General features: G+C 44.6%; 1 protein-coding gene across 16 annotated transcripts in view; it reads right to left on the bottom strand.

Annotated features, from left to right (window-relative positions):
- Positions 1-16,472, bottom strand: part of RALGPS1 (Ral GEF with PH domain and SH3 binding motif 1) — a 265,526-nt gene that overhangs the window by 201,433 nt on the left and 47,621 nt on the right. For all 16 annotated transcript variants that reach the window (XR_013759595.1, XM_079112919.1, XM_079112914.1 and 13 more), the window contains exon 4: positions 14,465-14,515. Coding sequence is in view for 15 of the 16 variants with exons in the window: in XM_079112919.1 (XP_078969045.1) it covers positions 14,465-14,515 (51 nt within the window). In the remaining variant the exon portion in view is untranslated. The remainder of the gene's footprint in view (positions 1-14,464; positions 14,516-16,472) is intronic.

Raw genomic sequence — 16,472 nt, 5'->3', positions numbered from 1 at the left:
AAAAAAAAAGGAAATACTGAAATACATAATAACCTTTTATATCACTAAAGAGAGAGAATCCATATAGCAGTTTCTCTGTCAGAGAAGTTGAATTCATAGTTACAAACTTTTCACAGTGGGACAGCCATCATCCTCCTTGGGACTTACCCAAAAATTTATGGGCACCACAAAACCTGCACATGGAGATTTCTAAAATCCTTATTCATAATTGCCCAAATTTGATAGCAACCAAGATGTCCCTTGGTGAATGAATCCATAAACTATGGTATATCCAGACAACAGAATATTATTATTCAGCACTAAGAGGAAATAAGTATCATACCACAAAAAGACACAGAGGAAACTTAAATGCACATTACTAAAAGAAGAAGCCAATCCAAAAAGGCCACAATAGGTATGATTCCAAACATCCTGGGAAAAGGCAAAACTATGAGACAGTAAAATGATCAGTGGTTGCCAGGGGCTTGGGGAAAGAAAGGAACAGATGGAGCTGAAGAATTTTAAGACAGTCACACTATTCTGTAGGACACTATAATGGTCCATACATGATACGCTCTTGTCAAATTCAATAAAACTACAACACCAAGAGGGGGACCTCTTGTAAGTGTCAGTTAATTGATTGTAACAATCGTGCTGCTCTGATGAGGGTGTTGATGGGAGGCGAGGCTCTCAGGGGAGGTTGCAAGGATTATAGGAGAACCTTTGAACCTTATGCTCAATTTTGCTATGAACTTAAAATTACTCTTAACAATAAAGCCTGCCTGGGGCTGGGATTGTGGCTCAGTGGTACAGCACTTGCCTAGCATGTGGTGAGGCATTGGGTTCGATCCTCAGTGCCACATTAAAAAATAAATAAAATAAAGGTACTATAAATGTACATCTATAACTAAAAATAAAATAAAACCTGCTTAAAAGAACAAAAATAATAAACTTTCCACAAAGAAAATTCCATGTCCTGGTAGTTCTACTAGTGAAATCTATAAAATATTTAAGAAAGAACTCACACTAGTTCTACACAAACTCTTGTGGAAAATTAAAAAAGAAAGATTGCTTCCCAACTCATCTTGTGAAGTCCACAGTACACTGATACCAAAACCAGATAAAGACATTAAAAGAAAAGAAAAATGCACTCCATGTATGTATAATATGTCAAAATACACTCTACTTTCATGTATATCAAAAAAGAACAAATAAAAAATGTAAAAAAAAGAAAAATACAGACCAATATTCCTTATCATGAACATAAATCCAAAAATGCTAAACAAAATTTTAGCAAATCAAATTCAACAATAAACAAAAAGGAGTCTAAATCATGATGAAATGGGACTTACATAGAAATGCAAGGTTGGTTTAATATATTTTAAAAATCAATCAATGTGATCCTCCATAGTAACAGACTAAGAAAACAATGTGATTATCTCAATAGATGCATAAATAATTTGATAAAACCCAATATCCACATCAGATAAAATCCCAGAAAATTGGAAATATAAGGAAATATCCTCAATTTGATAAAAGGCATCTATGAAAAGCCTATCGCTAACAGCTACCATCATCCTTAATGGTGAAAGATTCTTCAAAATCAGAAACAAGACAAAGATGTCTTCTCTCATGTCACTTTCTACTCAACATTGTACTAGAGGATATAGACAGTGCAATAAGACTAGAAAAAGAAAGCATCCATTTCAGAAAGAAAGAAATAAGATAGTTATTATTCATAGAGCTATCATCTGTGAAGAATATCTTAGGCAATCAACCACCACCACAAAAAAAAAAAAAAAAAAAAGAAAGAAAAAGAAAAAAAAAAACCCATTGGACTAATAGGTGACTTTAGCAAAGTTGCAGGATGTAAGGGCAGGTTACAAAAGTCACTCCTATATCTACAACTAGAAATAAGCAATTGAGATGGAATTTGAAGTAAAATTTGAGATGAATTTAAAATTTATTTAAAATAAAATAACACAATCACATAGAAAATAGGAATAAATCTGACAAAAGAGGTGTTAAGATCTATACACTAAAACCATATAACATTACTGAAGTAAGTAGAGAAGATCTAAATACAGAGAGATATAATATGATGATGAGTCCAAAATACATAGTGTATGTAAGTTTCACTTGATTCAATATCACTTAGATGTTGATTCTCCCCAGACTGACCTATCAGTTCAATGCAGTCACAATCAAAATCCCATCAGACTTTTCCTCTAAAACTTAATAAGCTATTCTAAATTTCATATAGAAATGAAAAGGACCAGTATAGCCAATTTTTTTTAAATGGAGGGAATTTTAAGGCTATACATTTCCTGATTTCAAGAAGAAAGTGAGGAAGTGGAAAAGAAGGAAAGGATTGCAAAAGAGCATGAGGAATCTGTGGGGATGATGGATGTGTGTATAATCAGTGTGGTGATGATTTCCCAGGTATACAGATACACCAAAACTCATCAGATGGTTGAATTTAGTAGGCATGATTTACTATATGTCAATTATAGCTCAATAAAGCTGAAAACAATCTCATTCAGTGCTCATGTGTCATCATCTCTACTTTGCAGACAAGGAAACAGAGATCCAAAGGGGTTAAATGATGTGACCATTGCATCCAGAGCCCAGACTCTAAGCTTTAGGTCACATAAGTAGAAACACTTTTTTATCTGCTTCTCATTCATCCAGCAAATGTTGACAAATATTGATCACATAATATACTGGACATTGTGCTTGGAGTAGGGCACACAGCAGTGACAGAAAAGATCCTACACATGGAAATTGGGCAAACTGATGGGCTCAGGCCCTTCTAAGCTTGACTTATTAGCAGTCTCTACTGATTTTCTCCTTATTATATCCCTGTCTTCTTTTAAAAATGAAGAAATTATTTGTGGGTGTCTGCCCTGTGCCAGATCCACACTGGCCCTTTGCCTGTGCAATCTCCTTTAACTATCACTATGACATTAGAAGATAGGTCTCACTTCCATCTTACAGATAAGGAAATAGAGACCCGGGAAGGTGAAGGAACTGGCCTTTGATCCAGAGCTAGCAAGCAGCAGAGCCATGTTTCCAATGCAGATCCTGCTCCAGAGCTTGGATACTCCCCCACACACCAAAACTTCCTGGAATCATGCAGTTGCTCCTATGACCAAAGTCGAAACAAACCCTGTTTCTCTTGCAGACAAAATCACAATCAGGGGCCAAGTCCTTATGGATGAAAACAGCTGTTCACCAAAGGTTCTGTTTTGTGTTATTAATTCACTTAAAAGGCAATTTGGTTTCTAACCAGCACTAATGTCATATCCATGCTCCAGAAAGGAGAAAAAAATGAGTCTTAAAGTTGTAAAGCATTGGCTTCACTGGATCTGATGTGCTGTTGTTCTGCAACTGAAGCCAAACCCAACTCCTGACCCTGCAGACTCTCCCTACCCTTTAGACAGGTTTTCTGGGGCCCACAGAGGAACTCAACTTCTGCCCCACCCCCGCCATTCATGGAGTTGGGGAGAAGCCCTCTTCCACTATGTTTCTAATGCGATAAGAAATTACAACGGAGAGAGCAATTACTATGAAAGAAAGAGCAAATAATAAATGTGCACTCAGAGCAACAACAGATGAGGGAGACAGCTACTCAGGTTTCTGGGTCTGACGTCAGCACTGAGAAGTCTTGCACTGGGGACCTTTCCATGTCTTGGCCACAACTGGAGGACACCTGGACCGCCATACTACTTAATTCTGAGTTTTTTTGTTTGTTTGTTTGTTTGTTTGTTTTAGCAAAGGGAGGCAGCACAGCACAGAAGACAAGATGGTTCATGGGGACTTCATCATTACTACCAGTACTACTACACCCTAAATGTATTTGACAGATAACAAACAACATCAGCACAATGCTGGGTCCCCCAAGATGGGATCACTGGCATGTCCCTTTGCCCCTGGAGTTTACAATCTAGGAGGAAGACAGACTTTGAACAGCTAACAACTCCAACTTTAAAAAGTTACATTTGCAGACAAAGGTGAGAAATGCTACCTATAAGGAGCTACAAAAGGGTGAACGAGGGGAGGCTGCATCACTCCAGAGGTGTAACTGAACACTCCAGGCTGAGAGCACAGCCTACGGGAGCCAGGCTGGTAGGGAGCACCAGGGGGCTGTGATTACACAAAGGCAGTGGACTGGCACAGCAGGCATGAGGTCTCACTGGCCCACCTCGGAGTCCTGCAAGCTGGTGAAGAGACAGGTTGCCTCCTGGGAGCAGCAGGAAGCCATGGAAGGCTCTGAGAAGAGCAGGGACTGGTCAGACTTCAGCTTCACAAAGATGTGTCTAGCTCCAAAGAAGAGGCTGGGGAACAGTGCTGACCTTGGGGAGATGTGAACGGGTTGTTGTCGTTGTTGGGAGCAGAGACGGCAGTGGCTCAGATGGGGTGCAGTGGAGGGGAGCACTCAGAAAACTGCCCAGCCTGTGACCTGAGAGAGGGGTTTAATGATGTCAGTGAAAGCAATCACCTCTCCACAAAGACTGCCTGCTGGCCACACTCCCTCCCATGGTTGAGTACTGTGCTTCCAAGGAGCAGCAAGGACTCACAGAGTCTGTCCAACATCCAACACTGACCTCGGCTTTCTGGAATGCCCGCTTCTTCAGAGCAGCCAATGCATCCAGACAAAAGGCCACAGGGTAAGGTTCCTGAGCCCACAGCAGTGTTTCCCTGAACCACAGTTGCCCTGGGCCCAGAGAGGAAAGTGCGGCCTGTGCAAGGAGCCCTCCTCCCCTTTAGCCAGCCCATCAGCACACCAGAAAGTGCCTGACATGCTGGTCAGATCTTGTCCTGCATCTCCAGCCCAAAGCAGGGATGGAGAAATCAAGTCACTCCAGATAAGTGTTAGCAGGGATAAGCCTCCATCCATATAACACCCCTTTTCCCCAAACATTTCTGTTCATGCTGCCCCCAGTTCCTACCCTAGCTGGATCTGACTCTTCCTTAAAAGCCTTCTGAGCAGGTTCCCTTCAGGGCCACAGAGCCTTGCCCTGCCTAATGCTGAACTCCCAGCCCATGCCTAGAGACAGTGGCAGGCAGTGGTGACGCAATGGTTTCCACCTCTCAAAGCTCAGGGGCCAGCACCGGCCCTCTTCTGGGCAGCCAAGTTACTTCCTGACTCTGATTCCCTTCACACCACTGTGGCTCTCTGTCCCTTAGCTCTGGCTCCCAGCCCTCGCCCTCCCCTCACCTCAGGGGCTTCAGTACAGGAGTGGTGTGCCTTCTCACCACTGGTCCTGCCAGGCCTCCTCTCTGCCCTCCCTGAGCTCTCCAAAAGCATGGCCACTGCCCCACAAACAGTTGCCAGAGCTCTCCTACCCCGAAGACCCTGAACTCTGAAATCATTCTCCCTCCACAACTTCCTAGTCACCCTCCACCCCACTCCGACCCAAACCCGTGCTCATACTCTTCTTGCCTGGGCCCTTGCAGTCTTCCAGTTTACGTGAACTTCCACGAACTCCTGGACCTCCTCCTACGTCTAGGTCCTCATGCTCAACCTCCTTCTACCGCATTCTTTCTTCTGCAACCCAGATGCACAGTCCACTTCTCTCCCTCTATATCCACAGCCTTTTTTCTCTTCTTGGCCCTGTGAGCAGCCGCATAACCAGTCCAACATCAGCCCTTCCCCTTCTACCCATTGCTACCCTATGGCCTCCTCCACCTGACTCCTCTAGACCACTGCAAAAGCCCCAAACAGCCTCCCTGACTGCAGTGGTTAATTCTGTCTCCAAGTCAATGTCCTGAAATACAAATCTCTCCATGTCACTCCCCTTCTAAAATCCCACAGTGACAGCCGGGGGTGGTGGTGCACGCCTGTAATCCCAGGAGCTCAAGAGACGAGGCAGGAGGATCACAAGTTCAAAGATAGTGTTAGCAACTTAGCAAGGCCCTAAGCAACTTAGCAAGACCCTGCCTCAAAATTATATATATATATATATATGGTGGGGATGTGGCTCTGTGGTTAATTGCCCCTGGATTCAATTCCCGGTACCCAAAAAAAAAAAAAAAAAAAAAAAAATCCCCCAGTGACAAAAAAAGCTCCACAGCCTGGCACACCATGCCTCTCTCCCAGCTTCATGCTCTCCTTGCCAGCCTGGCCCTCATGGCTGTCCCTGACCCTGGAAGATACCAGGCTCCTCACACCCAGCTCTCAGCACTGAGCCACTGGGTCTGCAGCCCCACCTCACATCTCTTCTCTTGTCACCTCCTTTGCTGCTGCCCTCGCCACCCATCCTTGTGTGTCTTGGGCACCCAACCCCTGGGCGAAGGGCCTGGCTTTGCAGGTCCCCCAGTTGTAACCAGCTTCATTGCCCTCCAGACACGTGCACCTGAACCTTTCTGCTTCACAATGCTCTGAGTGGCCATGCTCTCCTGGCTCCCTGGTTCCCACCTCCCCTCCTCTGGGATGCATGTGTGACCTCTTGCCCCCCACCCCTCTCTCTTTGATGCCCTATGGCCCTGTCTGCTTCTTGTCTACAATTCATTTGCACATCTGCCTCTCTCTCTCTCTGGATGGAGCCAAGGTCCCCTTCATCCTGGTCTCTCCAGTCTTAGTGCAATGGACTAATGAATGAGTGAGTAAAGGTATATCTGACTACTGGGAAATCTGAGGTGGGGACAGAGCAATGCTGGCAGGGGAGACAAAATGACTGGAAAAACACAGGCACTCACAGAAACTTTCCACCTCAATGAATTGGGTAGCCAGGCAGCTCATTTCCATCACTTTCAGACCTGCTGGACACCAGCCACTTGCCTCTGTGACTCTGCATGCTCCAGCTGTAGCCGGCAAGGGAATGGCACATGACTTCTGGTAAGCTCCTGGCATGTGCCAGTACCCTGGCAACAAAGTTCTGGAGAAGCACAGAACAGGGAAAAAAGCCTGTTCCCCCTATCTTCACTCTAGAACTCCAGGCAACAAAAGTAGTATTACATTTTGCTAAATATATCATCTGTCTCTTTGGTAAGTTGTTCTTTCTGCCTGAAATTCCCTTCCCAATTCCCACACTTTCCCTAAATCCCTTTCAGCCTTCAAGGCTCAGTGACAACATCCCAACTCCAAAGCAGGCCAAGCCCCTGTTCCATGGGCAAGGGTCATCTGGGCAGTGTGGTGCCAGTCTGCTCTAGGCCTCAGCCTGATGGCCATCTGGGGGACCCAGATGTGCACCTGGGTCTGAAGGATTCCAAATGTAGGGCTCACAACCACTTTCCTTCTCAAGTATCATCTCCCAGCTGCTGCACAGGGGGCTGAACATCCTCTAGTACAGAGACCTCACATCCAAGACGCACAGTACTCAAACTCTGAGCAGGTAAAAACAGTAGCCATGAGTTGCCAGGAATGTGCACACAGGTTTTGTACTATAATCTTGCATACATGTTGTAAGGTTAAAAACTATGACTTTCTCATTTTACACATGAGAAAATTGAAGTATAAAGAGAAAAAGTAACCTGCCCAGTCTCTGAGTCAGGGTGGGCAACATTGGTACTCAGACCCAGCAGAACAGAATGGTTGCACTTCAGCACACTGTTGAGGGTTAGTAAGAAGCATCCCAGTTTTGATGGGATTCTGGAATGAGCAGAGCACAGACCCTGACATTTGTAGCATGTTCTAAGAACAGCAGTTTCCCCTGATGCTGCTTTATGTTGAAATTGAGGACAAAACCAATAACATTTGGTTGAAACTAATGACATTTAGACTGGTCTCTGAGAAACTGTTGGCTTTCAACAGGCTGGGAACTGGGTATAATGACAGTCAGATTTGGCAGGGATTGCTGATGGGGATAAAATACCACCCTGAAAATACACTCTCTAAGGAGGCTGCTGCCACCCGGACCCCTCAGGCAGACGTGCATTACAGAACAGCCCTGCCCTGAGCCCTGGCAACCCTATCTGCCACAGTGGCAGTGGGGTCCAAGGCCACTGCATGTGAGTATGCTGCACAGCTAGACCTGCGTTAACTCGCCAACTTTTGATAGAATTGGTCACTTGTTAGAGTCACCGGGGAACAGGGTCGTGGTGGTTCCATATTTGTGACTTCATTTTCCTTACACTCTGCCAATCTGTAACTCACCGTCTGTATGGTTTCCTCTGAGCCCTGGGATGAGGATCCTGTGGTCCCCCTCACAGAAATGACAAGTCACAACAAGACACAGTTCCATCCCCAATGATATACATCATTTGAAAATCTGAGTCTTCAAAAGACTGAGCTCACCAGAAAGAGCCCAGCGTGGGGAAGTGGCATCCTGTGATGATGCTCCCTTGGCTGGCACGCCCTTGGCAATGGGTCTCAACCCAGCCACAGAGTGCTAAGGCGCTTCCCCTCTCTTCAGTCATTCCTTCCTTTACTACTCATTCAATAGATACTCACTGAGTATTCAGTGCTGCATTCCAGCACTGGAACTACAGCAGGCCCTCTGCAGATGCAGACCTGCAGAGGGTGAGCATAACCTTCCTTTTCTACCCTGGGGCTTCCAGAGACCTTTGCAAGGAAGTCAAAGAAAAAGACCCACCTGGGTGAGTAAATGGTGGGAGGGAGAGAAGAAAGAAAGAAAGGAACTAACCACAGAGGGAACTACAGAGAAATGTTAACCTACCAGTTAGTAGTATACTGATATTATTATTTTATATATGTATATATATTTATAGGTATCTATAGATATATAGATATAGATATACACAGATACATGTTTATATATAAATACATATAAAAAATATATATATCTGCATATATCTATATCTTGATATATATATATATACACATATATATGATGAGAAAATGAAAATAAGTAGTAATTTAATATTGTTAGGAACAAAAACACTGTAAAATAAAATTTATAAAAGTCAAGAGAATTAACAATGCTGTGAGGTTAGCTCATAATTGGAAAGATCAATATTGTATTAGTCAGCTTTCTATAAGATAATGTGGCATAACAATCCTCAGATGTCAGAGGTCTACAACAGCAACATTATTTCATGTTCTCAGGTCTGTAGAGTGATGCAGCTCTGCTGATCTCTGTGGAGTTCACTTGGGCTTGGATGGGATAATGTGGAATCCAGGCTCTGGGTTCAGTTCAGGTCATCTGCAATGGCCTTGCGAGCAACAGCTACTGGCAAATCACAGAAAGTGGATGTTCCCAAAGGCCTAGCAGAGGCTTGCCACGCCTCTTACCACCTCAGCTCAGCTTGTGCACACTGCCATCATGCAAAACCAAGTGACTGCCAAGCCCAACCTCAATAGGGTGGGGAAATATATACCACCCCCAGTGAAGAAGTGACAAAGATGGGGAGGAGGAAAGAATCTTGGAGAAATAATACCATCTACCCTAACTAAGCAGTCATGACTTTTTTCCTTTTAAAAAATAATTATTTCCTAGTTTTGTCCACCAAAAAGAACTAAAAGTAATGGCAACTCAGTAGCCTTAGCAGCTGTCACCCAGATGGTAGTTTCTATGAATCATTCAAAACAAAAGAAACCCACACCCCCCAGAGGAATGCCTGACCCCAGGTCCACAGCAGGAAATGTACAACATGACCCTGGGTGTCTTTTTGGGCCAAAAGGTAATGAAGCTATCACAAGCCAACAATTTAAAAGGATTCAGGATCCAACGTCAAAGGGCTCCCTTTGGTAAAGACAGGGCAACTTACACATCAAAAACAGGGTGACCACAAAAGATCGAAACCCACAGGATGTGTAAGAATCCGTAGCTCATGATGACTGAGAGCTTACCCAAAACAACCGCCACCACCACCACTGAAGGGGCAGAAAGATGAAAAAGTGGCAGGGTGGGGGCAGAAGCAAGGAGGCATTGTCCTAGAGTAAGCGAGGGACAGACATAAAGGGGTTCTGGTGGGTGACAATAGTAGTCACAGCAGCAGCAACAGAAATAGCAGCAATAGCACTGAGTCCTGCTGCCAGGGTTCCAGCCTCCCTCCTCATGCTCTCCGGCTAAGCCTCTCAGCACTTACATTCTCTCTCTACCTAACTTGCTCCATCTGTAAATGAACTTGCGATGGCAAGTTCTAAGGCAAGGTCAGGATTGGATAAGTGGCACTTCTGAAGTCTTCAGGTAGCACACCTAGCACACACCACATATCTGGAAGTTTACTGGGTCCCAGACTCTGAGTTATGTCCTGTGCATGCATTTCTCATTTAATTCTCCAAATAACTCTACAAGGGAGACACTTGCCATCTCCATTCTATGGGTGAGGACTGAAACTCAGGTGACATATTTGCCAGTGGTCCCATAGCTCATTACTGAAGTTACAGAATCAGACTGACCACCTGAATTTGACCTTTGGCCTGAATGCCTATTCTAGGCACCACTGTGATTACCACTTCGCAGTGCTCTGCCCTTGGGCGTCCCCTCCCTCACTGGATAGGGCTGCTCTGTGAAACCAACAGGATGCTGCGGGAATGATAGTGTGGCTTCTGTCTTGCTTTCTTGGATCTCTTATTCTAGGGGAAGTCAGTTGCTAAGCCAGGAGGACACTCTAAGGGCGCTACGGAAGGTCCTACCAGGCAAGGAACTGAGGCCTCCTCCAACAGCCAGGACTAGCTTGCCAGGCATTGTGTGGGGACCACTGCAGAATCAGATTGCCACCCCAATCCCCAGGAGAGCCCTCAGCTGACTACAGTCCCAACAGACGTCTTGACTGCAACTCCTAGGGGCCCTGAGCCAGGACCACCCAGCCAGGCCACTCCTGGGTTCTTTACCCACAGAACTGAGAGATGATAAATGCTTATTGTTTTAAGGTGCTCAGCTTGGGGGTGATTTGTTACAGGGTGATGGGGGATTAATATGAGAAGCATAGAGCAGGTCCTAGTATGTCCCTCCATTCCCTCATGTAGCAGACGAAGACAGCAACAACCTGGGTATCACAAAGTGGAGGATAAAATACAACCCTCCATCCAAGGCTCCTGGCACAGAGCCTGCACACATCCCAGCCTCTCCAGAACAGATTCCACATCAGTACCCACCACTTCCAAACCTGTGCCCAGGCAATAAGCCACTGGGTATTCAGATATGGAGGACTGGCAGACCAACCAGCGACAGAGAGGATGGTGAGTGGGCAAGGGCCCTGCCCAGCAGTCTACAGTGGGAGACACCTTCCTGGCAGCACCAAAGATGCAAGGCCTCGCAGGGCTGGGGGATTTCTTGTCATACTCCAGGTTCTCCCACCTCCTCCTTCACTGCAAACCTCCTTACAGCTCGAGCATGCGAACCTACAATGGAGACCATCCCTCCTCCAGGCCCATCCCCAGTGCCATCCCCAAACATCCAGATCTCACCGCAGCTCCACACAGCCTGCTCACAGCCTCTCGGATCTCTAGGGCAGTAATTCTATCCTTTCTTTTTCAAGCTAAGTACCCCAGCTCCACATGAACAAGCACAGAATTACTAGAAAGCATAACAACAACTCCCGAGAGGGAGGATGGAGGAAGCAGAGGCCCGAGGTTGGCCAGCAAAATGACCCACTAGGAGAAGAGGCTGGTGCCTTCCAGGGAACCCCAAAGGTCCACATCACCACCTAACCACAGCCAGCATCAATACCCTCATTTGGGTAGGATCTTGTAGACCTAGGAAGGGCTCATAAACTGTATTTCCTAGACAAAGGAGCCTAGTAAGATGGCTGAATTCAAACCAAGAGGTGGGAGCCAAGTGCCCTGCACTAGTCAGGTTCTGGGCTCAGACAGGCCTGGGTCAAGTCCTGGCAATACAGTCCATGGCCCATATTATTCTTGTGATCTATGTGGGGCTGATCTGAGAGAAATCTTAGTCAATAATTAGGCAGGATAAATGTTTAAGAAGTTAGAATTTCACAAAGCAAATTGCTATTCATCTTAAAATCACCTACCTGCCTGAGTCTCATCTTTGACTATACACCACTGGTGAGTTGTTCAAAAGCAGATACTCAGTCCCAATTTAAATTTATACAGTCAGAATCACTGAGAAGGAAGCCAAGGCATCTGGGGTGTGTGTGTGTGTGTGTGTGTGTGTGTGTGTGTGTGTGTGTGTGTGTGTGTGTGTGTGTGTGTGTGTTTATAGATATATGTTTCTGAAGCATACCAGTGTTAAAAGGCCCCCATCTACAGGTCTCTTGATCTCCTGGGAACCCAGATCACTTCAAATGTACACTCTCAGATATTGGCCTCTACCTCCTGGGAAGTCTTGCCTACATCAAACTTACAACTACCCATTCTTCATGTCCATCCCACTCTGGGGTGGTCCAGCCACAATATGGCAGCCATCCTCAAGAGGAAAAATGCTAGTTTTCAGTCTTCTAACAATAATATTGGCAGCAAAAAAGCTGGGGCAGCTCCAAGGGTCCTTCTTTTAACCATGGTTTGGACAATGAAGAACAAATTATTTCATTTTTAGCTAACATGTTATAAGACATGCTAATCTGGAGTTTCTCCAGATACCTCAAAGCAATTAGTTCTGAATCCTCACTCTGCATCAGAATCACCTGGAAAATCTTTATAAAATAGGGCTGACTGGGTTCCAGACCCCAACCCAGAGATCCAGAAGATTCCATGTCTGGGATGAGATCTGGGTACTTTACATTTCAAATGCTGGCCAGGTGATTCTGAGGAGCAATCCTAACTGAGAACCATTCTTCCAAACTAAACTCTAGAAGGCAAAACATCTCCAGTTTAATGTCTTGTCATAACTTTAAACAAGACATCCTCAGTAAGGCATTCTCCACACTGGGGAAGAGATGTGGTCTGTCCCTGGCTTCCTCCGAAGAGGAAGAAGCCCCTACCCTGGCTGTCTGCTTCCCTCTTACAGTCAGCCTGAGCAGTGGGGCCAGTCTCCCAGAAGACTGGATGGTGCCCTTGACATTCAGGACAAAGAGCAAAGTCCCAAATGCCTAACTTGCTACAAACCAAAGCTCAGGAGAGAACATGATTAGAAATAGCTTCAGCTGAGCCTAAGGCAACCATCACATGACTACTTCACTCAAAGGCTCCAAGAGGTAGTGAGTTGTTATAGAAAGAATGACTCATTTCACATTGTAACAAACAGGAAACAACCAAGGCAGCTAGTTCAAAAAGCCCCAAAGAACATGGCACACACACTAATGCAAGCAGTACCACCTCTTCACGTCCACGGTGAGTGCAGCCAGCAGGGCTGGTGCCTCCTAATTTGCAGTGGGAGTGCCAGCTCTCAGAGGGCCTGGGTGCTCTGGCTTGATACTGGGGTATCAGGCCTTCTGGAAGCCTTGGCAATCACTGGACTGCAGAGGTAAGAGTGCTCTGGGATGCACACCCTAGCTGCAGCAACTCCTGACCTATCTCCCCACCTACACGCCTTCCCTGTCTCTGCACTTCACTCCCAGGGCTGGCTTCATCAGCATGTTTGCTGGTATTGATCATGTCCTCCTGATTTCAGGTGACTGTACCAGCACTGGACACATGATGAAGTGGGGCTGGATAGAGAGTTGCTGGTCTCATTCTCAAATGTCAGTTCAAATAGGGATGGTGTAAACATGGGCCCTTTGGGGAGGTCAAGTTGGGCCTTGTGTGCAGACAGGAGAGGGCAGGAGAGAGGACAAGGGAAGCAGAGGTGAGGAGCAGGAGACTACCCATGTTGTGGGGACTCACCAGGCTGCCTGAACTCTGTGCCCACAGATCTGTGAAGTGCCCCAGTATCCTTGGAATAAATTTCTCTTTGGCTACTCAACTACTTGGAAATGGATACCTGTTACTTGCCAACAAAAAAAGAAACCTTGAATAAAATAACTAAAGCCTTGCTGGGCACAGTGGCGCATGCCTATAATCCCAGGGGCTCAGGAAGCTGAGGCAGGAGGATCATGAGTTCAAAGCCAACCTCAGTAACAGTGACGTGCTAAGCAACTCAGTGAGACCCTGTCTCTAAATTTTTTTTAATACAAAATAAATAGGGCTGGGGATGTGGCTCAATGGTTGAGTGCCTCTGAGTTCAATCCCAGGTACCCAAACAAACATACAAATAAATAAAGCCTCATTACCAACTTCCAGACAGTTCCAGGTATGTTTGTTCTTAAACCAAAATCAATTATTTTCCCTTTATTGTTTCTAAAACTAGACATTTGCTTTTAATGAAAATATGTATGTGCTCTGCTGTGGCTTCAAAAACAAGGCAACCACTAGACTCTAAGATCAGCAAAAGAAAGTTTTCTAGAAAACATTCTGTCCAAGCCCTCATTGACAGTGGACACCTTCAGCAGGGGCAGCCTGGGAAAAGGAGCGGTGTGTCCATGCAGGCCCAGCATGGGCCCAACAGGTAGCATTCTCTGTAGAACCCAAACACCTGGCTCAAAGAATGGGCACCGGCAAGAACAGGAAGCAGTTTAAACAGTCTGTGTATCCACAGAGACTCCAGGAGAGAAGCCAAGGACTGAGTACCCTATGACACTAACCAGACCCTCCCTTCCTGCCACAACACTGGGAGAGAACAAAGGATGCAGTACAGACCTCTGGCTGGATGGCTTTAAACACGGGGATATCCATTAGTGTGATCTGGCTCTGCAAGAAAAGAGAATCCATGTCAGAAAATACTGGGCATCAAAGACAGCTGCCATGTTATTTTAGATCTACAGAGTAGTACACATTCATAAAAGTTACACTTTCCCCTGTGAAAGAAAAAAAAAAATAGAAAAGAGTAAAAAAAGGTAATTTTCTTTTTTAATTTAAATTCATTTTGAACTACCATATAAAAAAATTTTACACATTGATGGGGTACCATGTGACATTTCAATACATCTATACATTATATAATGTTTAATCCAGATTAAACACATTTATCTTCTCATTTGTCATTTCTTTATGGTAAAAAAAATTCAAAACCCTTTTTTAAATTGATATATACAGCACACAGTTGTTACATAGTCACCCTACTGTGCAATAGCACGCCAGAATGTCTTCATTCTACCGTAACTTGGTACCCAATGATCAACCTTTCCCCATCCCTCTGCCCATTCATGGGCCTCTGTGGTACTTGTCTTTCTGGCTTTTTTCTTACTTTTTTATTTTCCAGTACTAGGATTAAACTCACGGATACTACTGAGATTCATCCCCCACCCATTTTTTCTTTTGAATTTTTAATTTTGAGACAGGGTCTCACTAAGTTGAAGAGGCTGTTTTGAACTTGTGATCCTCCTGCCTCAGCCTCCTGAGTAGCTATCAGGCATGCATCCATATCTGGTTCTGGCTTATTTCTTCTAACATAGTGATCTCCAGTTCCATCTGTGTTGTTGCAAATGACAGGAGTTCCTTCTTTTTTATGGTTGAATAGTAATTGTGTGTAGGTACCACATTTTCTTCAACCATTCATCAGGTGATGGGCACCTGGGTAATTTCCATTTCCTGGCTATTGTGAAGAGTGCTACAGTGAGCTTGGGAGAATGAATGTCTGTTCCACATGCTGACTTCATGTCCTCTGGATCTACACCCAGTAGTGGGGACTGCTGGATCCTATGATAGTTCTATGTCTCATTTTTGAGGACTTTCCTTGCTGTTTTCTATGACAGCTATACTAGCAAGTGCCTTATATATTCTGAATATTAACCCCTTGTTAGATACAGTTTGCAAATATTTTCTCCAATTCTGTGCTTGTCTCTTCATTCTGATGATTATTTCCTTTGCTGTGCAGAAGCTTTTAGTTTGATATAGTCCCAATTTGTCTATTTTTGCTTTCATTTCTATGCTTTTGGGGTCTTGTCCAAAACAATCCTTGCCCATTCCAATGTCCTGAAGCATTTCCCCTGTGTTTTCTCCTCATGGTTTCATAGTTTCAGGTCTTACATGTAAGTCTATAATCCATTTTGAATTGATTTTTATAACTGGTGAGAGACATGGGTAAATTTCTGAAATGCCTCTCCCGCCCCTTTCTCTCTTCATAAATCTTGATCCACACCCTTTTTCCTTGAATGTGAGATGAGCATTCAACTTAAGAATTGATAACAGTTATTTGGAGGGTGGAGTTGAGAGTAAGGAGAACATTTTACCATGTGGATTTTTGTTTCCAACATGTATTGCTTTTGTAATTTTCAAAAGTAGATATAATATTAAAAATTAGAATGCTAAACAGAGACACTATCTATTACTCTAAATTTAAGTTTACTTTAAAATTGTGGCTTAAAGAAATGACATTTCTCTTCTGGAGTCTATGCCTCCCCTAAATTACACAGTAGAGTACTACTCAAGATGCATCCAGAGACCAGTCTGGGGCCACAACTGTTTATTGCACCAACCCACAATGAGATCAGTACAGAAGCTGAGAGCAAGCAGGGGAACTTATATAGCAATTTGGCATGGCTGTGACATTTCTATTGTTTTTTTTTTTTTTTAAGTAACAGTCCTCAACAGATTGTAAATGAAAGAGTTGGCGCTTCACCACAATCAGCTCAAGGGCATTGAGGCCATCAATACAGAAACACACACCAGGTTGAAAGGCTAGGCCCAAAGCTAGCTGCTCTTCCAG

This window comes from Sciurus vulgaris, assembly GCF_902686455.1.
Source record: "Sciurus vulgaris genome assembly, chromosome: 15".
Classification (NCBI taxonomy): domain Eukaryota; kingdom Metazoa; phylum Chordata; class Mammalia; order Rodentia; family Sciuridae; genus Sciurus; species Sciurus vulgaris.
This window is presented reverse-complemented; position numbering and strand designations above follow the sequence as displayed.